The sequence below is a fragment of the Candoia aspera genome, chromosome 3 (assembly GCF_035149785.1).
Source record: "Candoia aspera isolate rCanAsp1 chromosome 3, rCanAsp1.hap2, whole genome shotgun sequence".
NCBI lineage: Eukaryota > Metazoa > Chordata > Lepidosauria > Squamata > Boidae > Candoia > Candoia aspera.
The window spans coordinates 79,841,664-79,867,488 of record NC_086155.1 but is presented as its reverse complement, the minus strand read 5'-3'; the positions used below and the strand labels follow the sequence as shown (position 1 = coordinate 79,867,488).

Sequence of the window (25,825 nt, the reverse complement as noted above, 5' to 3'; positions counted from 1 at the left end):
TCACAAATCCTACATATTAGCTCTAAAGTATTATTGAGTTGAGAATTACATATTGTAACAACACTTTCGCCATTTACATTAAAAATAGAAATCATAATCATAATTCAATGCTAATTTAAGAGAAAGGAGCTTATTCACTAACAGAGCATTGATGTAGTCACTCACAAGTCTCACTCCGCCTTTTTCTATGTATGATGTTCCTCTAGTTGTCAACTGGCCCTCTCCAGTGTAGCACAATGCTTGCTGATATACACTTATCAAAAGAGCAAGGAATGGATTGCCACCGAGAGATGTTACATGTTACATAATTGTATTTGACCTTTGGCTGCATACTAAAGAGCTGTTTAATGCTACTTTAAATTATAAACTCTGTATTGTTCTTAAGATTAAATAATATTTGTTTGATTGATTGATTTATATAGCCACCCATCTCACCATAGCAACTCTAGGCAGCTAACAACATATAAAAACATAATCCATAATCCAAAATAGCATCAAAACAGCATAAACAACCTATAATGACAGCCAAGATTAAAAAAAACCCCAACAATCTACAATACAGTAGTCAAAACCACCACAACCATATGGGCTCCAACCAATTGAAATAAATATGTTCAAAATGAACCTGAAAATTAGTAAGCATAAATGTGATTTGAAACAATACTGACACACAGAGGAGACTTTGGATCTGCACAGTACTTTGGGAAAAAAAACTACAAACCTTTTTTAAAAGCTGAGCTAAATCTGTGTAAGCAGTGCTAAAATCCAGCAGTTGAATTTTATAACTACGCCATATAATTTGCTCAGATTCAAGGTGACACTCCCAAAATCTACTATGCGAACACTCCTTGCTTTGCTAGTAGCTATAGAAAGGGTAATCAAATCTTCCACGTCAGATCAAGTTGATCACAGTATTTCTTTTTAAATTCTGTGCACAATTGGCACATTTAAATGAAGGGCCTTGACAATTTCCTTGGGAAGCAATCAGTTAGGACACACTTCCTGATACAGACATAATAGACAGTTGGTCCAAAGTCTTTGCGATAACAACAGCTATGAAACAAGTGCAACAGAGGGAATAAGTTCAAAGAGTGAAACATTTAATACCCAACAACCATTCTTGGAGGTTAGTATTATTATAGTATTAAACATATCCAAATCATGTATTTTAGATCATTAGACTACATCTAGAATCGCAGCTCTTATATTCAATAATACTAAAGAAAGAAAATTTCTGAATTTTCCTCATGATTTTCTTTATACTGTTTACATGCAAAAACGTTCTATAGTTTTGGTAATTGCATTCCCATGTTTAGGACATTGGCTTCTGGAGCAGAAATCTTTGAGCAGGTAACTATTTTTTGTTACTTATATATATATATACTGTACCTTTATTTTTTAATTCAACTTTTCATTGAAATCTGTTGCACATATATTTCTGCACATGCTGTATCATTGGGAAGAATTATTCACTTTGCTTTTTTAAAAAAAAGTTTATTCTCCTACAAAGTGGTTCATATCAATAAAATCACAATCTCAGGTAAAATAAATGTTGGGCAATTTTGGAAAGTTACGCAGTAATTAGATAATAAAATAAAATGCCCTCATTTCTTTTCTTGTCACATTTACATAGGCATATCCCTTAATTTTACCTCTATATCTCTCTGAAGTAAATTGTGCTGACAGTAACTAGCCTGAAGTTATCCAATAAGCTTCATAACTGAGTGCAGATCTAAACCTTGATTTTCCTGGTCCTAGTCCAAAATCTTAGCCATTGTACTACTTATTATAGAAAATTGTTGTGATAAAATGATTCCTCATGCAGGGTGGGAAACCTATAATTCTTCAGATGTTACTCAGTTATAAATCCCAGCCTAAAATACAGCATAACCAACAGTAAAGAATACTCAAACTTCTGGTTTAACAACAACTGGAGAGCCACAGATTCCTTACCATTCCTGTGTACAGAAGTTATTTTTATTTATTTATTTACTATCCCACCTTTTAATTATTTTTATAAATAACTCAAGGCAGCAAACATACCTAATACTCCTTCCTCCTCCTATTTTCCCCACAACAGCAACTCTGTGAGGTATATTGGGCTGAGAGAGAGGGACTGGCCCAAGGTCACCCAGCCAGCTTTCATGCCTAAGGTGGGACTAGAACTCACAGACTCCTGGTTTCTAGCCCGTTGCCTTAACCACTATCTTACAGTAATTAGGGCTACCAGATCTGGGATGCACAAATCCAGGTGATCACTAAAAGGATTTCTCTACTGCTATTTAATGGTCATCCAAATTTTGCATTCCAGATCAGGTAGCCCTAATGTTAATTATTCCATCCATTAATCAATTTCATCTGCATATGGGTAAAATCAATTGAACTGTGTTTTTAGAACATGTTGTTATAACCAAAAAGGTAACAAATATCCAGTACTGTAATATTTGTTGGGAGCCCCAGGCCTGGTGACACAACCAGGTCTTGAGGGACTTCCTGAAGGTCAAAAGGGATGGAGATAACCTAATATCAATATACTAAGTATTCAGTTTGATTTATTATGTGAATTAAGCTATTTTGATATACAAAACAGAATTTATGGCTTGGAAGATTGGCTGGCTTTGCACCATTACAGTTTAAGAAAGAAATCGGACTGAAGCAGCTAACAGTGCACTGGACCACACTGGCTGAAGGTATCTATCAAATAAAGGGCAAGCCTGAATCTGGGGAAGTTAGCTTCACTCTAAAAAGGTGAAGGGAAAGTTGCCTACTGTAAGTGATCACTGTTAAGGTAGAAGCCAATATTTTAAACCAGTGTTTCTCAACCTTGGCAACTTGAAAATGTGTGGACTTCAACTCCCAGCTCACTGGGGAATTCTGGGAGTTGAAGTTCACACATCTTCAAGTTGCCAAGGTTGAGAAACACTGCTTTAAACACTGCTTTAATCCTCAAAAAATAGCATGTAGTTTACAAAAGAGGTCGCTCTGAAGCCCCAGAAGGTGAGTTCACCCTCTGTGTCACCTGGAGTAGAAAATAATTACGTTACTTAATTGCTGCAACATAAATTCTGTACTTAAGCAGAGCTACCAAAACTCAAGAGCTGATAAACCTATTGAACACTACACTTAAAGGCCAGTACCAATAGAGACATTTCTGAGCATAGAAATCAACAGATGAACAGCTTTTCTAAGCTATTCCCCTCTGATTTTATGGAAACACAGCTATGATAATTCTAGCCAACTACCCAGTAGTCATGCTTTTTGGGGTGACAGGAGTTGCAATAGACCAGGAACATCAGGTTGGGAAAAGCTAGTTCAGATGTGCCCAGCAGTTTCTCACTCTTGTGACAGGAAGAAAAATTTAAACATTTTTAGGAAGAGAAAATAATTTTTCAGGGAGCAGAAGTGGCAACAGCATGTCCTCCTTTTTCAATCTTTTACAACGCCTTTCAACTGACCTTGTTTTCAGCCACTACAAGGAAAAAAAAAAGAATATTGCCACACACAAATGATGGAGAATATTCACACTGTATGCAGCAAAATAGCTCTGAGTGAATGTCAAAAATGCAATTCTGAAAACTGTCTTCTTAAAAGCTCTCTGGGAAATTAAGCCCTTTTTCTTCTTCAAACCAGCCAGTGTCCCTTCCTTTCTGAGAACTTTTAATGACTGGAAACCTATCGCCCCCTCCCCCACTGTAATCCTCTTTTCCTAAAGCTAACCCACCCAGCCACCCCCGCTCCTTTTAGTAGAACCTTCTGAACACTTTCCTCTCCCTAGGAGTCTGAGCAAAACCTAACAATGACTTCTGCAACAAGCTTCAGAGGAGGCAGCAGTACCTGGAAGGGAAAGTACTGTGGCAAGTTAAATATGAGTATTATGAATATATCTCTGCATCGGGGGAAATAGGCCATGGTCAGTCCAAAGCCATGAGATACCATGGTCCTAGCTCGGTGTATCTCTAGCAAGCTAAACGACGGCGGGGGCCGCAACAGGTGAGGAGCCAGGACGCTTCAGGCGGGGGTAGCAGCTGCAGCGTTTCCCAGGCCCCTTGTTGAAAGGTCTCCTAGCAACCGCTCGGCCAATGGGGGTGCCGCGTGGGGAAGAGAAGGCGGGGTTTGCGCCCAACGCCGCGAGCCGCGCGAGCGGGAGGGGCCAGGTCGGTTGGCGGAGGGGCAGCGGCGGGAGCGGCGGGAGCAGCTGCGATTGGGAACTCGAAGCTGGTGGCCTGTCCGGACGGAGCCAAGTTGCCCCGCCCTTCTGTGCAGCAGGTGGGAAGTGCCAGAGGCATGTCCCCTAAAGGACGGGCAGCTGCTGCCCAACCCCGAGAGAGGAGGCGGTGGAATGTCCCACCCTCCCGGCTCTCCTGGAGCAGGTCTGGGCTTGATCTCTGCACACCGTCGTGGGGGAAGCACCAGGGCGCGCGCTTCCGTCGGGGTGTGGGGGCTGCTGGCTGCCGCGGCATGCGGAGGGGGAAGCATGCTCGTGGGGTGGTGCAGGATGGGAAAACGGGTAGTCGTATTGCAGGGAGAGCGAGCCTTCGTGTTTGAGTCGAGAAAAATGGGGAGGGGAGAGAGACCCACGTGCGGACGGCAGCCTGCTCCCTACGCCTAAATAAGTTGTTACACCCTGCAGGGTGGTTATCCTCTCCGTTTGAGGCAGCTTTTTCCAACCATTTATTTCTTCGTACAAGCAAAATGTGCGCATGAAGGGAGCATGAACACACACCGGGCTGGGAAAATTTGGAGGCAGGCGCTGGAGACCCGTAGCAAGGTCGGAGTGTGCGCGCGCATTCTGTGAGCTGCGCTGCTTGCAAACCCATGAACCTGCTGGTCAGGGGATTTTGATAAGCCATGGAGTCGGAAGCCCTGCTGGTGATGTATGTTCTGTGGATGATACCTAATCACTTGAATTCGCCTGGTATAATGACGTAACATTGTAGATCTAGCTGCTCCAGTTGCCCTGTCTCCGAATGCTCCCTGTTGATTACTTCTGGGCTTGATGCATAGAGAACAGACAATTTGGAATTTGCCCCACTGAAATTGATTTTATACGCCTTTATATTTTTGGTTAATCAGCTTTTCCCAATTCGGTGCCTTCCAGATATGCCTTGCTGAGAGCAGCAGTTTAACTCACCTGAAGGCTGAGATTTGGGAAGGCTGAGGTAGCTATTTCTCATGTTGCTGTTTTCAAACTTGTATTGTGCTTGTTATGGGCTATAGGTTTTGCTCCCAAAGTATACTGTTTACATTCCTTGAAATCATAAAAAAAAAAAAGGAATGGCATCAGATATTTACAATTTTTGGCTGTTCCATCCCCACGTAACATGTATTACAAAGTAATCTGCCTTACTTTGAAAATAACCTGCTACAGTGGTGGCAAAATTCATAAAAATAGCTGATTGTTGTTGTTTTCCTTGCACAATGTTGCAACTTAATGGAGTGAACATTTTTAGCTCATTGGGAGAAATAGTTTCCACCACTGGAAAAATAAATGAAAATGATTCTGCAGCTCTTTTAGAATATTTTTAACAATAAGTTTAATTTTTTTAAAATCTCTGAGCTCTTTGAGGATGCTTCATGCTAATTCATTCTAGAGTACACAGATTTATTAGGAAAAGTAGTTTTTGCAGGTCTTGTTCATCCTTCATTGTGCTTAGTTTATACCTAAGGATGCATGAAAAATATCCTATTTTATATTTAGTATATTTAGAAAGCAAATGTAAAATATTAGAATTCTTAAATATTAGGTGTAAAGTTATATATATTTGAATGGCTTCTGGGGCCACTTAAATTACCATTTACAAAATTGATTTTGTTTCATCTGGATTATGATGTTCTATGGAGTGGATTACTTGCTTACTGACAGATTTACACTTCTATAAATTCTCTTCGCAATTTTCTTAGAACAGTTGCTGTTTCTTGTTATGTAGCACCTTTTGATGGGCTAGTAAAATACACATGCTTGCACTAAGGTCAGGCTATGAAGATTAGACATGGCTGCAAAAGAGTTCAGTATCAATTTTCTAGATGGTATTTTGATTTGTATGCCTTGTTTCATCATTGGCAAAATACTTTGATCTCTTTTGGAGAACAGTATGACTCCATTGCAAAAATCAACTGAGTGTGTATAAAGTCTTGGACAAGTATCTCTTTTTGGGTGGTGATGCAGCATGCATTGAAACAGCCGTGTAGTGTAATCTAACTGTGTTGTTTAAAGTGAGCCTTAAAGGATACTTAGGTCAGATTGTAATAACATGCAACACTATCAGAATATATAAACAAGCTGGTGGTTAAGCCAACCTTTGTACAGAATTTTTCTTAAGGATTATAATTTGTATAAATATTGATAAAAGAAATATGAGGCAGTTATGTTGAATGGAAGGTAGTTTTGGAGAGCACAAAACAGTTGTAGGGAAGTAGGTGTTTGCTAACTTAGAATGAATTTTGCATTATCTAAAAGTATATTTCTCTTCAGAGCCTATTGACAAAAAATGGAGAATTGATTTAATATAGCTAGACCAGGGACTACTTCTTATATATTAACTTAAAATATTAGAGTATTATGATAATAAGAATGGGGAGATAAAATGAAACAAATGTTGGCATGTTGGTGTCAAGAAAGCATGAAAATTGAAAGGCTGTGCTACAGCTAGTGATTGTCATCAGTTTTTTGAACCTGATCTTGATGGATATTTAACCAGCTTAAGAAGCTAGTTCTAAAGTTTTTGCCTGATGTTCTTGCCACATGTAATTACTGCTTACTGCTGCATGGAACTGTGAATCATTGGCATGTGAAATCGACTTGACAGCAGCAGAATGAATCAAGGCAGCAGAAATGATTATGTGACAACATTAAGTAATCTGATGTAGCCTCAGTAGATAAGTTTTGCTTCCCAGCTTTGAAAATCAATAATTTTTTAAAAATAATGTTGTCAGACTGTTGATTTGTTGGAAAAACAATACTGTACTCAGAAATATTTGTAGCAGTATTTCTTCTCTCTGTGCATATTTCCAACTTTCAGTGTAATGAGAATAAAAAAAGGATATGAGCTAAAATAATATAAAAGAGTCTTGTGGATCCTCAAGGATTAAATTTTTATGATATTTAATGTAAGTGTTTATGACTGCACAATATTATGTACAGTGCACTTCAATAGTTGAAGAAAATGAAAGTGCAAATTGCTGCTGTACTTTCAACTTAAAAAGTTCTTATACTGCCTACAGAAGCTTTCTTGTAAAACACTGCCAGGAAGGCAATGTATCAAATTCAGGGCTAGGCATCCTGTGATCAATAGGCTCACACTACCCTGGAGATCTCCGAATCTTTCTTCCCCAAATCAGGGGACATTTACATCATTGCATTAGCCTTCTTGGCAGCAAAAATATTTTCTGCTTAATTCAACTCTGTTATAACTTTTAAAATTCACATTGGTGATAAGTTCACTATTTACCTCATCATGTCCAAGCAAAATTTCTTACTTATTGATGCATTTGTAAACATTTGTCTGGGGATATGAATCTAAACATACAGAATGTCAAGTCTGAAAATCCAGAAATGTACTTTAACCAAGCAGAATGTCTTCTAGGTCTGCTTATGCTCAGGTTTGGCTTAAATAGTTTCATTAATTTAAAATGTTTTTGCTGTTTTAGGAGATGCTGACATAGGAGATACAACCCACAGTGATCATAATGCGCCTCTGCTGATTGATCAGGCTTCCTAGATGTGTTAGTTGCTATGGGAGATTGGAGCAGCGTAACAGTGGCAGAGCTGTCCTCAGGTAAACCAAGTGATAAGTGGAAATTTCAGAATATTTACTTATTTATTTGATTTGTACTCTGCCACAATCTCAAAAAATCTTGGCAGTTCATATATAGCAATAGAGATACAGTAAAACACCCACAGTAAAAGAATATAAAAACAGTCCAAAGCACCACCACCACCTATGAGCCTCAATCCCCTTCCTTACCTCACAAAAGGGGTGGTGGTAGTGTCATAGGCAGGTTCTCCCAGGACATCTGAAATAAAGAATAAGACTTTGTGGTATTGTGTATTCAGTTGCTAAAAAGATGTGGGGTCACAAAGGATCCTGGGAGAAACCATGAGCTACTTGAAGTGCCAACTGATCCTATATTAATTCCAACATGTACTCCAAAATACCTTTTTGGAATTGAATCCAAAGTACCACATAGATCTAGGGTTTAATGCAAGGGACTTAATTGTTGTTGTTAGTTGCCACTGAGTCGTTTACAACATATGGCAACCCTACATATAACAGAACAAAATGCTGTTTGGTCTTGCGCCATATGCCTGACTGTTCCAATGTTTGTATCCATTGTTGCTGTAATTGTATCAGTCCGTCGCATTGAAGGTTTTCCTCTTTTCTGCTGGTCCTCGACTTCACCAAACATGATGTCCTTTTCAAGTGATCGGTCTTTCCTGACAATGTGTCCAAAGTATGAGAGTCTAACCTTAGTTATCTTCGCCTCTAGGGAACATTCTGGTTGTATTTCTTCTAAAACTGATTTGTTTGTTCTTCTGGCAGTCCATGGTATTTTCAGTGATGTTCGCCAACACCACAATTCGAATGCATCAATTCTTCTTCTATCTTCCTTTTTTAATGTCCAACTTTCACAGGCATATGTGGCAATTGGGAAGACCATGGCGTGAGTCAGACGCACCTTTGTTTTTAAACTGACGTCTTTACTACTGAAAACTTTAGATAGGTCTTTGGTGGCAGATTTTCCCAGCACGATACATCATTTGATTTCTTGGTTACTACTTCCGTTGGCATTGATTGTTGATCTGAGTAGAATGAAATTGTTGATGACTTCAATTTCTTCTCCATTTATTGTGACATTGTTTATTGGTCCATTTGTGAGTATCTTCATCTTCTTTACATTCAGGTGTGTCTGTATTGCTGACTACAATCTTTGATCTTCATCAGCAAGTACTTCAAGTTGTCTTCACTTCCAGCAAGCAAAGTTGTATCATCTGCATATCGCAGGTTGTTAATGAGTCTGCCACCAATTCTGATACCCCGTTCTTCTTTGTACATTCCTGCTTCTCGAATTATTTGTTCAGCATACACATTGAATAAGTAGGGTGAAAGTATACAACCTTGCTGCACACCTTTTCCAATTTTGAACCACTCAGTATCACCGTTTTCTGTTCTAATGACTACCTCTTGATCCATGTACAGGTTCTGCATGAGTACAATTAAGTGCTCTGGAATTCCCATTCTTTGTAATATTAGCCATAACTTGTTATGGTCCACACAGTCGAACGCCTTTGTGTAATCAATGAAATGGAGGTAAACATCTTTCTGGTATTCTTTACATTCAGCCAAGATCCATCTGACATCAGCAATGATATCTTTCATACCGCATCCTCTTCTAAATCCAGCTTGGACTTCTGGTAGTTCTCTATCAATGTAAGGCTGCAGACGTTGTTGAATTATTTTCAGCAAAATTTTGCTAGCATGTGAAATCAATGAAATTGTTCGATAATTTCCACATTCTGTTTGATCTCCTTTCTTTGGAATGGGCATGAATACGTATCTCCTCCAGTTAGTTGGCCGGGTCGTTGTCTTCCAAACTTCTTGACATAGAAGAGTAAGTGCTTCCACTGCTGCATCTGATTGTTGAAATATCTCAACTGGTAATCCATCAATTCCTGTAGCCTTGTTTTTCGCCAATATCTTCAGTGCAGCTTGAACTTCTTCCTTCAGTACTGATGGTTCTTGATCATATTCTACCTCCTGAAATAGCTGAACATCGACTAATTCTTTTTTATTCAGTGATTTTGTATATTCCTTCCATTTTCTCTTAATACTACCCACGTCATTTAATGTATTGCCCATTAAATCTTTAGGATAGCAACTCAGGGCTTGAATTTTCTCTTCAACTCTTTCAGCTTGAGAAATGCTGATCGTGTTCTTCATCTTTGATTTTCTAGGTCTTTGCATATTTCAACCTAATATTTTTCCTTATCTTTTTGAGCTGCCCTTTGAAATTTTCTGTTTAGCTCTCTTACTTCATTCTTTCTTCTATTAGCTTTAGCTACTCGGCGTTTAAGAGCAAGTTCCAGAGTCTCATCTGACATCCATTTGGATCTTTTCCTTCTTTCCTGCCTTTGTAATGATTTTTCACTTTCTTCACATATTACGTTCTTAATGTCTTCCCACAACTCTTCTGGTCTTCGGTCATCAGTGTTTAGTGCATCAAATCTATTTTTGAGATGATCTCTAAATTCAGGTGGGATATTTTCTTGATCATACTTTAGCACTCTTGGACTTGCTTTAATTTGCTTCAGCTTCAGCTTGAACTTGCACATGAGCAATTGATGATTTCTCCCGCAGTCAGCTCCTGGCTTTGTCTTAACTGATAGTATTGAGCTTCTCCATCTTCTCCTTCCACAAACGTAATCAATTTGATTTCTGTGTAATCCATCTGTCGAGGTCCATGTATATAGTCATTGACTGTGTTGTTGGAAAAAAGTATTGCAAATAAATAAATCATTGGTCTTACAGAATTCTTTCGTGCAATCTCCAGCGTTGTTTCTGTCACCAAGGCCATATTTTCCAACTACTGATCCTTCTTTGTTTCTAACTTTTGCGTTCCAGTCGCCAATAATTAAGAAATCATCTTGACTGCATGTTTAATCAATTTCAGATTGCAGCATTTTGTAAAAGTTTTCAACTTCTTCATCTTCAGCATTCATGGTTGGTGCACAAATAGTGTTCACATATTTTAGCCATTTCTAAGCTAGAACTCTGGACATCTGTGCATAACATAGGTAACAACATTTGAAATGGAAATGGTGGCTTATAATTCACTTTGCTGAAAAAACTAGGCTTTGCAGACCTGTTACAAATTTTCCTATATTTTCATTTAATAGTCAATGGTAAATTTAATGTCTTCCATGTGTTACGCTAAAGTATTACAGTATAGAAAAGCATATAACTGTGTTAAAAAACACACTGAAATGTGAAGTGGAATGCTAGTTTAAGCTGATTATTTAATCAGATGCGTGGGACGCGGTGGCGCTGCGGGTTAAACCGCTGAGCTGTCGATCGGAAGGTCGGCGGTTCGAAACCGCGCGGCGGGGTGAGCTCCCGTTGCTCGTCCCAGCTTCTGCACACCAAGCAGTTCGAAAACATGCAAATGTGAGTAGATTAATTGGTACCGCTTCGGCGGGAAGGTAACGGCGTTCCGTGAGTCATACTGGCCACATGACCCGGAAGTGTCCTATGGACAACGCCGGCTCCAAGGCTTTGAAACGGAGATGAGCACCGCCCCCTAGAGTCGGACACGACTGGACTTTACGTCAAGGGAAACCCCCCTTAATCAGATGCAGATTTTTCTATCAGAGTTACTGCCACAGATGTTGTAGAATTGTTTTGATAATTGCTTGCTTTGTGTTATGTTAGAGTGTTATGTGTTATGCTTTGTGTTATATTCATAATGTAGCCCTTCCCTCATCTCTCTGTAATTTGAACAATCACAACTTGGCGAGCAACAATTTGAGAGCAAGACTTGGCTCGCAAACTTGGCTTGAAGGCATCTTGAATAGCCTTTGAGGTAAAAGGCTTTATGGGTATATGACTGCTTGGGCTTTTTCCTTCCCCAGATAATAATATCACTTGGTATACCTCAGCCAGAAATATGTCTCCCTCGAGTTTAAGTGTGCCTCAAGTGCAAAACTCAACACTGCCTCTGCCTAAAAGCATGCACAGCTTTTTCAGTGCCTTCTGCACAGAAGAGAATATTGAACAGAGCCTCTCCTATCTTAACAAGGTAAAGCATGAAATTTTATTACCAAGAAGCTCTCCTGAGGGATACCCACCCTTGCAGCCTCAATCCCAGAAATTGGTGATGCGATACAGATTTCACCAGTGTCAGAGATTGATTTAAAAATAATGTATCTCTTGTGGTAGGAATTGACCACGCTTGGCTTCCCATCACTTTATGCTGACTCCAGAGGCAAAGAATTAAGCATAGTTTCTGTCTTAAACTGTATGAATGAGCTACTGGTGCTGCAACGTAAAACTCTACGTGCTCAGGAAGAAACAGAAACCCAGCATCTAAAACTGGGCAGTGATATGGACCATCTGCAAAACTGCTACATTAAGTTAAAGGTAATATCCTATGTTACGATGCTCCTGCTTACCCTTATTAATATGTGAAAACACTCTAACATTCTTATTTTCTAAAGGTATTGCACATCAAATTTGTGAAGTTAAGAAATATTGGATGCATAAAATGTTACATCATCTCTGATGATGTAACTCACATCCTTTTATAATGTGTACTGTTCAGTCTTCTGCATGCAGAAATTAGGCCAGGGCATTAATTGTCTTTTAAAATGTTTATCAGTTAAAGACTGCGGCTTAGCTGAAAATTTATAAACAGAAAGATTCTAGAAGTAATACTTGTCTATGAACTTTTTGCAGTGTCAAGAGAAATGTTATTCCTTGTTTTATTTGCATAACTAGAAACCTTTTGGGGGTCTCACTTTTATTAAAGTTTATAAAATTTATAACAGATGCAGAAACTTAAACGTAAAACAGTGCGTACCTCATCTAGACTGATAAGCACTTGTTTATCAGTAACCACTGTGATTATTATATTGACTGGTTATATGCTATCATGTCATTTTCGACACCTGGTGACCACATAGATTATTCTATAGTGCTTCCAAAGCTGCTTTGTAATGCTGAAGTTTGTACTTGTTATGTGTTCCCTGGTTTCTTTTTCTGAATGAAAAATTAAATGGAATATATATTATCCAATAATCTTTGGTTTACTAATAGCAAAAGACTGACTCTAGAATGAGCTAGTTTAACTTACCCAACTCATTGGAACTTAAGTTTAGGCGAATAGTAATGCATCCTTAAGGTAGACTTCCTGTGAGTACCATGGCGATCTGACATCCTGCTCATTAGCAGGACAGCTTTGCAAGGGGAATCGTGGCTGAAGGCTGGATCTGGAACAGTGAAATTTCTCTGGAAGGATTATCGAGATTATTCACTGGACTCTGGATAGTTGTTACTCATGAGTAGACTATGGAAACTGCCATTTTGTGGTTGGCTTATGAATGGAGTGGCTGGGAGTTGGGATTTCATCAAGCTCAGACTCGCAAAGCAGCCTTTTATGGACATTAAGCTTGACCAAGCCTCATTTCTTAATCACTTTTTTGGATTGGGATTTTGTTTGTTTGTTCGTTTGTTTGTTAACTGGAGAGATTAAGACCCTTTGGACCAGCAAGGTTTTGCTGTATTCATCAAGTGAATCTCATCCTCCTTAGAGGACGATGGTGTAAATTTGATTTTTAAAGTTTTGAAAAATCTGTGATTTCTTGGACTATGCAGCAAGTTAACGGATTAAGGGGCTAGAAGGATTTGGAGTTATAGATTTGAATTAATTAGAAGAAATTTTCTCATGAGAAAATGGCAACTGTTTTGGCTTTCTTTATGTCAAGGAGACCTTGAAAGCTGGATACTAGAGGGAGCTAGAGGATAAAGAATATGGAGCAGATAAAGAATCTGAAGCAGAAATCTATATTGCAAACTTTTGAATATCTTTCTATTAAGCTTCTTAATAGAATGGATCAATTGCTTGACAAGATGGACAGAACATACTATAATGAAGTTATGGAACAAGAACAAATTGCAATCAATGTCTATGAAATTACTAGGAAGGGGGATTTAAATTAAATGCAAATGGATCTGATGGATGACTTATTTCCTTAAAGTACATGTACAGCTATCAAACCAGGAAATTGATTTGGATAATTTTTTCTTACTGGATGTACAAAAGAGCTCTGTTAAGATTTTGAAGGATTTTATTACAAGTGACAAGCAAAAGGATAAACTCTACTTACTGGATATACAAAAGAAACTTGTTAAAGTTCTAAAAGATTTTTTGCCTTGAAATACAGATGATTAGCAAACTACCTCTGGGACTCTCTTTGAAGGGGTTAAAAATATTTTTAAAAACTCTGGGAAGGAATACAAGGTTGGTTTGTTTGATCAGGGCTAAAAGAGGAAAATAGTTACATCTGGTTGCCTTTACTGGACTTTTGCTGACAAACGATCGACAAAGCATTTGGATTTTGTTTTTTGTTTTTTTGCTTAAGAGATGAGCTATGGGGAGAAGAGAGATTATGTTGCATTTAGAGATTGCGATAGGCTATTAAAAGTGTCTTTACTTGCTGGGATGAAGGGGGAAGTTACTTCTCTTTTTTCCCTTTTTTCTCTTCCTTTTTTCTTTTCCACACCCCTCCCTTTTTCCTTCATTCTTTAGTATTTTTCTGTTTGCATGTTTTGTAGTTTGTATTGGCTTTTATTCTTTCCATTTATAATTCTTAATGAAATTGTTTGACAGAGTAAAGCATCCCGTAAGGTGAATAGACAGGGTCAGTGGCAGAGGAACTGTGAACATGTGAAAGGTTTGAGATGTTTTTCCCAGTATTGGCAAACCTCCAGTTTTCAAAATTCCATGGAATGGTTTAAAAAAAAAAAGGCTTAGAAGTAGTAGAAATTGCTGGTAATGAGAGCAACTCAGATTCAGAAACAGTGGGAATGTTTCATGTGGCAGAACGTGCATTCTGAGCCTTGCCTTTTTTTCACCTTGTGAGTGGAAAACAAATTCCAAAGTGCATGGTTTTCTTTTTTCTTTTTTAATACTGTGTTGATTAGTGTTATGTTTTTGCTTGCTTGCTTGTTTTTTCTAAACAGAAAAATATGAGCAACTTGTAGTTCCACTTGTAGAAGACAGCCAGCTTGGTATAGTAGTACAGTATAGTGGTTGGACTGGCACTGGGGAGATGCAGGTTCCAGTCGCTCCTCAGCCATGGAAGCTCACTGGCTGGCCTGGACCATCTCACTCAGTCCACTCTATCTCACGGGAATGTTGTGGGAGGAAAAAGGGGAGAAAGGGTGACACCAACATCCCTTCTAAGGCAGAGAAGCAGATGTGCAAGTCACAATGTTTTCTGAGCAGCTGTTCCGTTAGCCTGGGAAGTCCTGGGCTGGGAGGTGGCTTAAAGGAAACATTGCCTAGAGTAGCTTTCCCCCAATTATCTCCTTCCACTCTCCATGCTTCTGGAGTTACAGGCCAGGGAAGATTATTAGATTCTTCCTCTAAGGCCTGTTGAGCTGTGAGTTAGACTCTTGCAAATCAAAAAGAAAAACTTCAGATTTCAGTTCTAACAGAAAGGGGAGTTGCATCCCAGTGCATTTGACCATCTCTGTCTTTTGACAGCCTAGACATCATTGGTTCCAACGGTGTCCCTTTCCTCATTGACTCACTCCCTTCCTCCACTTTCTGTTCTGTTCATGTTTGTGGATTTTGGGTCAGTTTTTTGGGAGACTGAATCTTGTTCACAGGTGTTCAGCTGTACAGAGGTACAGCTTAGAACAGTGTTTCTCAACCGTGGCAACTTTAAGCTGTGTGGACTTCAATTCCCAGAATTCCCCAGCCAGCCATGCTGGCTGGGGAATTCTGGGAGTTGAAGTCCACACAGCTTAAAGTTGCCACGGTTGAGAAACTCTGGCTTAGAAGGAGCATTGTACTTCCTAAAGGAAGTGCAGCATATAAATCTAACTAACTGTAATAACTCACAGCAGTAAAAGTTAAAAACATTTTGAAGTAAATAGAAATCAATGAGTAAGCTGTACTTTTTAGTTTTATACTCCAAACAGTTATGCATAAGACATTTTATAAAGTAATGCATTGACTCTGTACAGGGTACTCAGGGTACCTTATTATTTATAAAAAGAATAAAGGCAGGACAAAAATTTAAATAAATAAATAAATATTTCAATTTTCCTCAAATACCTGTTTTTTTAAAGAGAAGCCTTTATTTCCTTTTGGTTTAAAATCTCAAGACATTTTTCATCTGTAGTAAATTTTAGGTACGATTTTGCTTTTTAATAGGAGCAGCTGGAATCTTCTAGAAGAGAAACTGTTGGACTTCAGGAAAGGGATAGGCAACTTCAGTGTAAGAACAGGAATCTTCACCAGTTACTGAAGAATGAGAAAGATGAGGTTGGTCAGCCTGTGCTTCTGTGGCAAAAGTACTGAATTGATTGATAGACTGGGTGGATTTTGTAAGTATTCCTAGTTGTTGATTTTAGAGCTGCTCCATCTTCTGGGATTATTGAAACTTCAGTTTGTAGCAGCCATTGTGATCATATAGTTATTTTGTCCTGCTGATTCATATGTAGTTTGTATTCTCTGATGCTGAGGCTCTGTAAACCAAGATGCATATTGTTTGGTTTTGGTTTAGTGTGTAGCTGGTATCCAGCCATTCATTGTATATTTAATTAACTTTGCTTAACAGACCATTGCTTAGTTCCATGTGTGAGCCCAGCATCTGTGTTGGAATTAATCATTTGCGTGCTTTCAAAGGAATATAAGAAAGAGTGCTGTGCAAAACCTTCAGAAGAGTTGCGTGGCATCATATGGGAGTGGAAACAAAATATTTCTCATTGAATGGTTAAAGCAGCCCTGTCTTTGCAACAGTCACTCAGTTGTTTCAGAACCTGCCCCTGACTTTGGAAAACAAGGCAGCTTCAACAATTGAGGAGAAGTGCTTTATTCCCTGCACCAAGTTCTGTAAAACACTTCGTTTTTTAAAGACTTTGCATAGAACTGTAAGAAATAGTCATTTCAATTTGGGGGAGAAGAAGAGGAAAAAAGTCCTGACATTTAGCCTCTAATGTATTCTGTGAAATGTTGAGTCTGATATCTAGTTGAAGTTTCAGCAGCCAAAAAATTAAATCAAAAAGAATACAAATAAAAAATCCAAATAAAAAGAAACCCATTGTTGTTTCTATGGTCCTCAGGCTTACCTAGGCAAAACAGGTGTTCCACTGTCTGGGCTTACTTTAGGAAAATCTGAACCTGTTTAATTTTATATAGCTGTTCTTTAGGAGATTATTATGATATTGAATTATAATGGCTATTAGACAAAATGGAAGCATTGTAACTAATGTGTCTTTACTTCTGGGAAAGGAGGAGGACCGACAGACTCGGAGAATCAGGAACAGAAAGATCCTTGTAGTTGCCCTTCTGAGAGTGTGAGACTAGGAGGCATTCCAGATCATTACAAATGACTTCCTGACCTGAAGTAGCCCACAGAAGTTGCAGAAATTACCCTGTCTTAACGACATGCTTAAAGAATTAGTATCCCTGTATTGGATATTTTGTGGCTAGACCTCTGATACAAATGTAAATTGCTTGGAATGTCTAAAATGCACATTTCTTTAAATATATGCATTTTAGATCCAGAAGCTACAGAATATTGTTGCAAGTCGAGCATCCCAATATAACCATGATATGAAGAGGAAAGAACGAGAATACAACAAACTGAAAGAGCGCTTTCATCAACTCCTTATGAATAAAAAGGACAAAAAAATGGGTACGGCCATTTATTACAGTGAAAATGGTGATGCGGATGTTCACTTCTGCTTCCTATTCTATTTTATTTTGGCCTCGGTTGATCTATTAGTTAGAGGCATGCAAAGAGTAGCTAAAATACACTGGTGGATAAGAGATGGGACACCAGAGTGCTTCTTTCAGGAATGTATACCAAGGTGGTTACTTATCATTAAGGACAAATAGGTATCCAGAACAAAGTGCTGCATGATAACCTCCAGCCTAGAACAGACCTTATAGCATCACTCGTCTTAGAGGCTGTGGATTAGCTTGATCCCAGACCTATCCATCTGAAACAAAATGGGATCTGGCTTTTTACATTTACTTATTTAGCCATCCATTATACATACTGTATATATCCACTGTATGCAGAAGTATGTTTGTAAATGAAATAGTACATTGATTTAGTTTAAACTAAAAAAAGTTTGATCCTATGGAATGAATGGAGGAAGGTTCTGAGAAGGTGGGAAATGAAAAAAAAAACCCTCTTAGTGTGTAGGGAGGAGAGGTGATTTTGGTTTAATTTTGGGTTACTCTCAAATTTTGAACATAGCAGTCCATGAGCTCAGGTCTTCCGCAAGCTACTTAAGTCAATTTTTATTGAAGATCTTTAAGATGTGTTTTTTAAAATTCCTTTCCTTGTTATAGCTATGGATATTTTAAATTACGTCGGCAGAATTGATGGCAAGAGAGGTGCATGGAGAACTGGGAAAACTGAAGCTAAGTGAGTTGGCCAGTAAAAAGTTCATTTTTGCTTGCTTCTGTATTTCATGTTAAGTTACTTTAAGAGTTTTCTTTTCAGAAATGAAGAAGAAATGTTCAAAACTCTCTTAAATGAGTATGAACAGCGCCAAAAACAGCTGCTAATTGAAAATGCTGAACTGAAAAAGTTACTTCAACAAATGAAGAAGGAGATAGTTTCTTTGCTTCCATCGCAGAAGCAGATGCCTAAAGAGAAGACTGAAGATAGCAGTGGGCCTGTAAGTGTGCATCTATTTAAAACAAAACTGTGTGTGGCTAAATCTTGTGAAACTGTTACTGCTATTTGTGATTTCAGTCTGGTTTTAAAAGGATGGAATTGAATTCACTGGTTATATTTTGGGTAAGTCTGAACTTTTTCTGTGGTGTGTGTGCCATTTTTTGGAACAAAACTATTGGAGGTAAAAACTAAGCATAAAAATAAAATGATTAATGTGTAATATTCAAAATGCAATTAATCATTAAAATATAAAAAACCCTAAGAACAATAGTAATAAATTACATACCTTAGCATGATCAGTAAAAATACATTAACATTATTTGAAATAGGTCTGTTTCCAAGTGATTTTAAATTCCACAATTGAGAAGATCAACCACCCATGTGTTGGGAGCTTCATAAAATGTTTTCTGTGTCCAATCTTCTATCTCTGAAAGAGGATGTGAATGTGAGCCATATTGTCTATGACTGATTATTATTGATTGCTGTTCCATTTTAGACTGGTTTTTTCCTTGTAAGCCACCTTTTGTCACAGTTTTTGAGTTGGGCAACCACAGAAATTATTTAAATAATAAATAAATGAATTTTTTTTCCTGTACAAACACAAAAGAGGAATGGCAAGATTTGTATATTCCTTCCTCTTAAAAGACAATGATTCATCTTTAGAGTTACACTCTTGGAGCTCTGAGAGGTTAATACAAATCTTTTCCAAATCAGTTATTTTGTAACGTTTTCATTTTTATATTGTTCCATTAAGCAGATGTAAGGATAATGATAGATTTGTGTTGGAGATGCTGAATTAGTAACCATTCTGGATCACAAATGACTTGCTCTGGATGGACAATTTATTCTAATTTAGGGCACTTGGTTCTTGTTTCAAAGCTGCTGCGTTCTGTTTGTCCCTTCCACCATTATCATCTTAATACATCCCTTAATTGCCTATAGTCTCTTTCAATACATTTAATTTTGCAGGATTGGAATGCAGTGCCATTATCATCTATACTCAGTAGGTGGAGCTAGTACTGTTCTTTGACCTAAAGAACAGCCTAGTTATAGGAAAGATTCAAGTGTCTGGAATAAAGTACAAGACAAATAGGAAAATCAGCTTTAGCAAATGAATTCATGTACATTCTGTAGCTAATACTTTCCTGATAGATTTTTTAAAAAGGCCAAGATACTGTTTTTACACTAAAGCTGCCCAATATATTTTGTTTCAGCTTATGAGTACTAAAACACTATGTAAATAACCAGTTTTGAATGTATCATCGTTAGAAAAACAGGTTAAAATCAAACCACCTGGTGCTTAATTTGCAAGAAGGAAATGGTGACAGGCTAGGAAATGAGAAGGATGTTTTAGAAAATGCTACTTCTAGTACTATGTACATGGTCTAGATCAGCCTTTCTCAACCTTTGACCCTGGAGGAACCCTTGAAATATTTTTTCAGTCCTTGGGGAACCCCTGCACATTCAGGCTCAAATATAAGCCAGAAGTTACAAAATTATTATTTTTGTTCCATGTGTAGGCCTGCATATATGTATTAATAGTGTTCTTAAACTAAAAATAAAGAATGAAACTTACCTCTTTCATGTGAAGTTGCCTGAATTTGAAATATTTTTTTTTAATAAATCATGAACTCCCAGGGAACCCCTGGTGACCTCTCGTGGAACCCTAGGGTTCCATGGAACCCTGGTAGAGAAACCCTGTCTAGATGAATCGAATGGTACAGTAGGTGCTTCGTTGTGCTGTATGAGGAATGCCCATAGATAGTCAGTAAAGAGAGATTTCCCAGGAATGTAATTGGCTTAATATATTAAATATAAATATAGAGATATAATTAATATACTAATATTTAAATAATTATTAAATGTATTTAGCCATTGCAATTTTTAACTTAAATATTTTTGAAGCTAACAATGGTATTATAAATAAGCATGCAGTAAATACCCATAAAAAATACAAATGAAACCAGCAGAATTATCTTAACATCAGGGAGAATAATATACACTATGAAACTGTATTATCAGACTGAAGAGTTTTGGATCTTCTTGCATTTAGAGATGCATTTTATATACACATATTTCAGGTGCTGTCAGACTTGGAGGAAGATTCTGGAGAAGCAAATAAAGAGAACATGTGGGAACTTTCTTGTGAAACGGTGCGTGAACAGCTTGCTAATAGCATTCGAAAACAGTGGAGAATGCTGAAAAATCATGTCGAAAACCTGGATAACCAAGGTGAAGCTCCAATTTGAGCTATATTCGTGACATCTTTTTTTTCTACATTTTTCTGATTTCTGGTTATGCATTTGATCTGGGTGCCGTGAACACCAAAAATATTTTGAGCAATAGAAGTATGATGTATTCATTAGTGTAATAAAAGGTGTGGAAGAAAATTATATTTCAGATAGCAACAATATAGGTATAAAATATCATTATTAAAATAGAAAAATGTTTCTGAAACATTTCCTGTATTCTTAAGCATATAGTGACCTTTCTGTTTTAAACTCTGTTTTATCAGTTTTATTTTGAGAAATGGCTTCCCTTCATAATTACTTGTACCTGTAAAGTTTCTTTCTGACTCTTGAATTAAAGTTTTGACAATAATGCTCCCATTATCTTTTTTCAAAAGAATTTATATCAGTTAAACTGAATGTTATGACAACCACAAATTGGGAAAAATTGCAGAGAAACAATAAACTTTAAGATTATTTTAATTGTGATTTAAAGTATTAAACATAAGCATAGAGTATGCTTATGTGTTTTTTTCCTACATTATTTGATCTTTATGAATGACTGCTGTTTGAAATTACCCCTTTTATAGCTTGAAGTCCTTAATGAACCCATTGATAACAGTGCACATTTTTTTCTTTTATTCCTTTGTTCACTAGGCCTTACCAATTATCATACTCTGAGTCTATTCATGTAAGACAGAGCCTTACCAATTATTTCACTGGATTTTGTACATAATTGTTTTCAAAGAGCACTGTTAATCCAAAGGGACTAAATAAACTCATGTAATCGCAGAGACTATAAACAATTAAAAAGCAGTTTAATGGCCTGTCAGTTGAGAGGATTAACTAAGTTAGAACACTTGTATTTAATGAAAATATGTTTTATGTAGAATTCTGCCATATACTGTTTTCTGAAAACAAATTCAGTAAGAAAAATCAATACAATCAGTGTAAAGTCGTCTGACTGTACAGTACTATATACTGAACAAGGGATGTGTCAAAGCTGGGAAATATGCAGTATACTGTGTAAGTAGCTGATTAATTGAATATGTAGTAACTAGATGCTTAACAAAAAAATAATCAAGCGCTTTTTCAAACTTGTAGTATTGCATGTGTATTCTGGCTCTCTGAATGACAAAGATACAATCTCAAGACACGACCATGAACTGGAAGTTGAAGGGCTGCAGCTGGAAATTCAGCAGTACAAGGAGATGATAAAAACTCAACAGCAGCTTTTGCAGGTAAGCATTCAAATACATAGGTACGAGTTTCAAAACAGAGACAAAATTTACAAGAAGAATAAATGAGACGTTAGATCTAAATTCTGCTCATTGCCACTTGTACAAATGGAAGAAAACCCTATCTCAAGAACTGGCATAGCAGTGGTCCTCAGAACTTGTTCAAAGTTTTAAACAAGTTTAATTAATTTTAATTGATTTTGATAATATTGGTGAAGAAAGGAGTATGGCATTAATCATCCACTCTGCCTGCTTTACATTGTTTGGAACTGGGCTAGCGTGGACAATTTCTTACATTCGCTGTAAGGAGAACAATGTTCATATAGAGACTCTTTTGCTTACTTAGTAATCTAGTTTTTGGATTCCCCTCTCCATCCTACACATTCTTCTGACTTATGGCTGAATGTGATATATTTTGCTTTATTCCAGTTAGGTTTTTAAAATCATTTGATTAACTTTTTCTGGCAACTAAAGATCTCTTGATTGTGGCCAGAGAGGCAACTTCCAAATAATCCCTTTTGATTTTTCTGTACTTCACATCCTATCTGCAGCAGCAGCTAACTTCTCCGTGTGATGATGATACCAATATGTTGCTACAGGATTGTTACTTGCTGGAAGAAAAAGAGAGACTCAAGGAAGAGTGGAGACTATTCAGAGAACAAAAGAAGAACTTTGAGAGAGAGCGCAAAAGTTTTACGGAAGCAGCTATTAGATTAGGACTGGAGGTATTCAAATAGTTCTTTGTTTCATAATACTGGAGAGGGTTTCTCAGGCAGCCGGATGACCAAGAACCATGCCAATAAATGCAGTAGGCTTCGCTTTTACTTTATTCATGTTTCAAGTAGGGATCATGGAAATGTTCAAAAGGAAGAGTGTTTATAACTACATATAGGGCCATGTACCTTTGAGCTAGGGCTGGATGCAGTTTCTCAGCAAGTACCTCTTTTTTACTTAAAAGATGGAATGTCCCATTCCCACTGGATACAAGGCTGCTTTGAAAGGTTTGAACCACTCTTTCATTTTCAGCCATATAACTCAAGGGCAGTTTATAACCAACGCCATCACAGTTCTCTATACTTCAGGATTAATTTCTCATATTCTTAATTAGTTGCATGAAATTGCACTCCCCTGAAGGAGCAGGTTCCCATTTTGGAAATGCTTCCTGATCTTTAGCTGCCATTGGATTCATGCATAGCAACTTTGATGAGGAGTGCGGTTGTGTAATTTTGGCTAGTATGTCAGCTGTGCCCCTCCACAGCTGGTTAGATTTGGCAACAGTTATCTGAACTTGGTGATAATCCCTTCTTGACTACTGCATGTTCTGTGTATGGGGCCTACTTCTTGAAAGTTTCAGTTGATGTAAACGTAGCAACTACAGGTAGTCTTTGAGTTACAACTGCAATTGGGACAGGGATTGCCATTGCTAAGTGATGCAGTCGTAAAGCATGACGTCACGTGACAACATTGCCTAGTGACAGCAATCCCGGTTGTCGTTGTGATCCAAGATGTGCGGGTTGTTAAACGGGAAGCAGAGGGAATCTCAGGGAAGGAGCACGGGGGTGCTGCAGGGGGGTGGGGGAGGCCCTGGGAAGCCCAGTGCAGGCCACATATGAGTCAGGGGAGCAGATGCTTGGTGCAGCACAAGCTCAGAAAGGCTGGGGAATGAGGGTTTGGGGTGCTTGCGATCACAGTGAGGCCGTGGAAAGAGGATGCAGGGTGCGTTCGTGTGTGCAATCATAGGGAGGCCAAGGAAAGAGGGCATGAGGTGCTTGCAATTATAGAGAGGGAAAGAGGATGCAGGTGTGTGCGTGTGTGTGTGTGATTGTAGGGAGGCTGTGGAAAGGGTGTGTGTGTGTGCATGTGCGCAATCATAGGCCATGGAAAGGGCATGGGGTGCATGCGGGTGTGCAATTGCAGGGAGGCTAAGGAAAGGGTGGGGGTTGCGTGCAATTGTAGGGAGGGAAAGAGGGCGTGGTGTGTGTGTGATTTAGGGCTGTGTGTGTGATCACGGGGCTGTGGAAACAGTGCGGTGTGTTTGTGTGCATGTGTGCAATTGCAGTGAGGCCATGGAAAGAGGATGTTGGGTCTGTGCGAGCAAACGGGGGAAGGAGGGCATGGTGCATGCGATCAAAGAAAGGTGGGGCGGGGGGGAGACTTACCCAAGCGACTTGCGACCTTCCTTGCCAGCTTCCCCCTTGACTTTGCTTGTAGGAAGCCAGGGAAGGTCGGAAATGGTGAACGCGCGACTGTGGGATGCTGCAACTGGTTGTAAGTGCAAGCTGGTTGCCAGGCACCCGAATTTTGTTCACGTGACCATGGGGGCGCTGCAATGGCCAAAACTTCAAGTACCAGTTGCAAGTCCCTTCGTTCAGCACCATCATAACTTTGAACAGTTGCTGAACGAACGGTCGTAACTCTAGGACTACCTGTAAATAGCAAATTTGTGCAAGGTACACTGATTCCATGGTTTCTACTAAAAGATCTGCCCTGGTTACCAGACATTTACCTGGCATAATTTGAAGTGTTGATACTGCCCTTCAAAGCGCTAAATAGCTTCAGATCTAAGGGACTACTCTCGTTACAAATTGATTTAATTGTTAAGGAGAGGCCCTTTTGAAGATACCTCAACCATCAGAGGTCTAACTTCCTGTATGCAGGAGAGGATCTTTTCCTGTGTTGCTCCAAGGGTATAGAATACATAGACTAGGGTTTGGTCTATTCTCTTAACACTGTTTAGAAAGTCTGTAAAACTCATCTGTTTTGCTAGGCTTACGATTGTTAAATGATTCTAGTATCTAATCTAGTATTAATCTTTGTTTTTAACACTTTATATTTTGTTTTTGTTGTGAGTTTTATTAGCTACTTTGAGTGCTCACCACAGGAGAAAGGTGAAGTATAAATCAAATAAATAAATGATACACCACAAATACAAAATAATGCATTATTTTGAAGTGGGCAAACATATATAAAATTCCTTGTAATTTTATATTTTCTCTTGGTGTAGAGGAAGGCATTTGAGGAAGACCGTGGAGTTTGGCTGAAGCAACAGTTCTTAAATATGACTTCTGATCAAAATAAGGCTGACCGGATGAAAGCTCAGAATGCTTTCCTGGGAAGTAAGACTTTTTTTTTTTTACCAAGTTTGATTTCTCCTTGATGTCACGAATACTTGTTTGTTGGTGTAAAGCAATGCATGGTCTCCTTTTTCTACTCCTGGTCTAAACAAAAGAGCTGGTTTCCTATGCCAACAGCAGTGAGAAACAGGCATTCTGGTCTCAGCTAGTCATCAAATGTACAGGCAGTTCTCACTTAATGACCATTCATTTAGTGATGGTTCAGACTTATGACAGTGCTGGAAAAACACCTTACAACTTGTGCTCACACTTACAACTGTCACAGCCTCCCTGCAGTCATGTGATCAAAACTACAGCAGCTTTAACGACTATGTTTGCACACCCAAGTTTAATCATAAAAGGGCAGGGAATGTATTACACCAGTGTCCTATGTAGTTGCATTGGCTCCTATAGCTTCCAAACAATCTAGATATTGTTGGGCAATGTATAGATTGTCAACCAGAGCACCGTTTCTCAACCTTTTTTCACCCATGGCCTCCTTCAAATGTTGTTTTTCTCCTGTGGCCTCCCTGTTCAGGTCCCATTACCAGTGAATAAGATTGCCAGTTACACAGTTGGTTTGTAACTAGAATATATGTTTTTATTTATAATAAAGACAGTATTTGCAGTATAACACACTTTGCTTTTCTGTGGTCCCCTCAGCACATGCCATGCCCCCCCATTACATATTTTTCACCTGTGGCCCCCTTGAAATTTCCTAGGGTCCCCAGGGGGCCATATGGCCCCAGGTTGAGAACTGCTGAACTATAGGATGCCTGTTATTTCTGGCTGAGTACACAGAGTATGACAAAGCTTACAGTAGGCTAG

At 38.4% G+C, this 25,825-nt stretch overlaps 1 protein-coding gene across 6 annotated transcripts in view; it reads left to right on the top strand.

Moving 5' to 3' along the window:
• Window positions 1–1,107: 1,107 nt before the first annotated feature.
• Window positions 1,108–25,825, top strand: part of SSX2IP (SSX family member 2 interacting protein) — a 28,601-nt gene continuing 3,883 nt past the window's right edge. The window contains exons 1-12 of one of the 6 annotated variants that reach the window (XM_063298196.1): window positions 1,108–1,126; window positions 7,648–7,775; window positions 11,627–11,793; window positions 11,934–12,134; window positions 15,937–16,047; window positions 17,287–17,422; window positions 18,088–18,163; window positions 18,242–18,419; window positions 20,500–20,650; window positions 21,751–21,887; window positions 22,436–22,609; window positions 24,889–25,000. In XM_063298196.1, the coding sequence (XP_063154266.1) occupies window positions 7,733–7,775; window positions 11,627–11,793; window positions 11,934–12,134; window positions 15,937–16,047; window positions 17,287–17,422; window positions 18,088–18,163; window positions 18,242–18,419; window positions 20,500–20,650; window positions 21,751–21,887; window positions 22,436–22,609; window positions 24,889–25,000 (1,486 nt within the window). In that variant the 5' untranslated portion in view covers window positions 1,108–1,126; window positions 7,648–7,732. Of the gene's footprint in view, window positions 1,127–1,251; window positions 1,351–4,163; window positions 4,371–7,647; window positions 7,776–11,626; window positions 11,794–11,933; window positions 12,135–15,936; window positions 16,048–17,286; window positions 17,423–18,087; window positions 18,164–18,241; window positions 18,420–20,499; window positions 20,651–21,750; window positions 21,888–22,435; window positions 22,610–24,888; window positions 25,001–25,825 lie in introns of those variants that run through there. The other 5 variants (XM_063298195.1, XM_063298192.1, XM_063298197.1 and 2 more) reach the window with 5 other exon arrangements.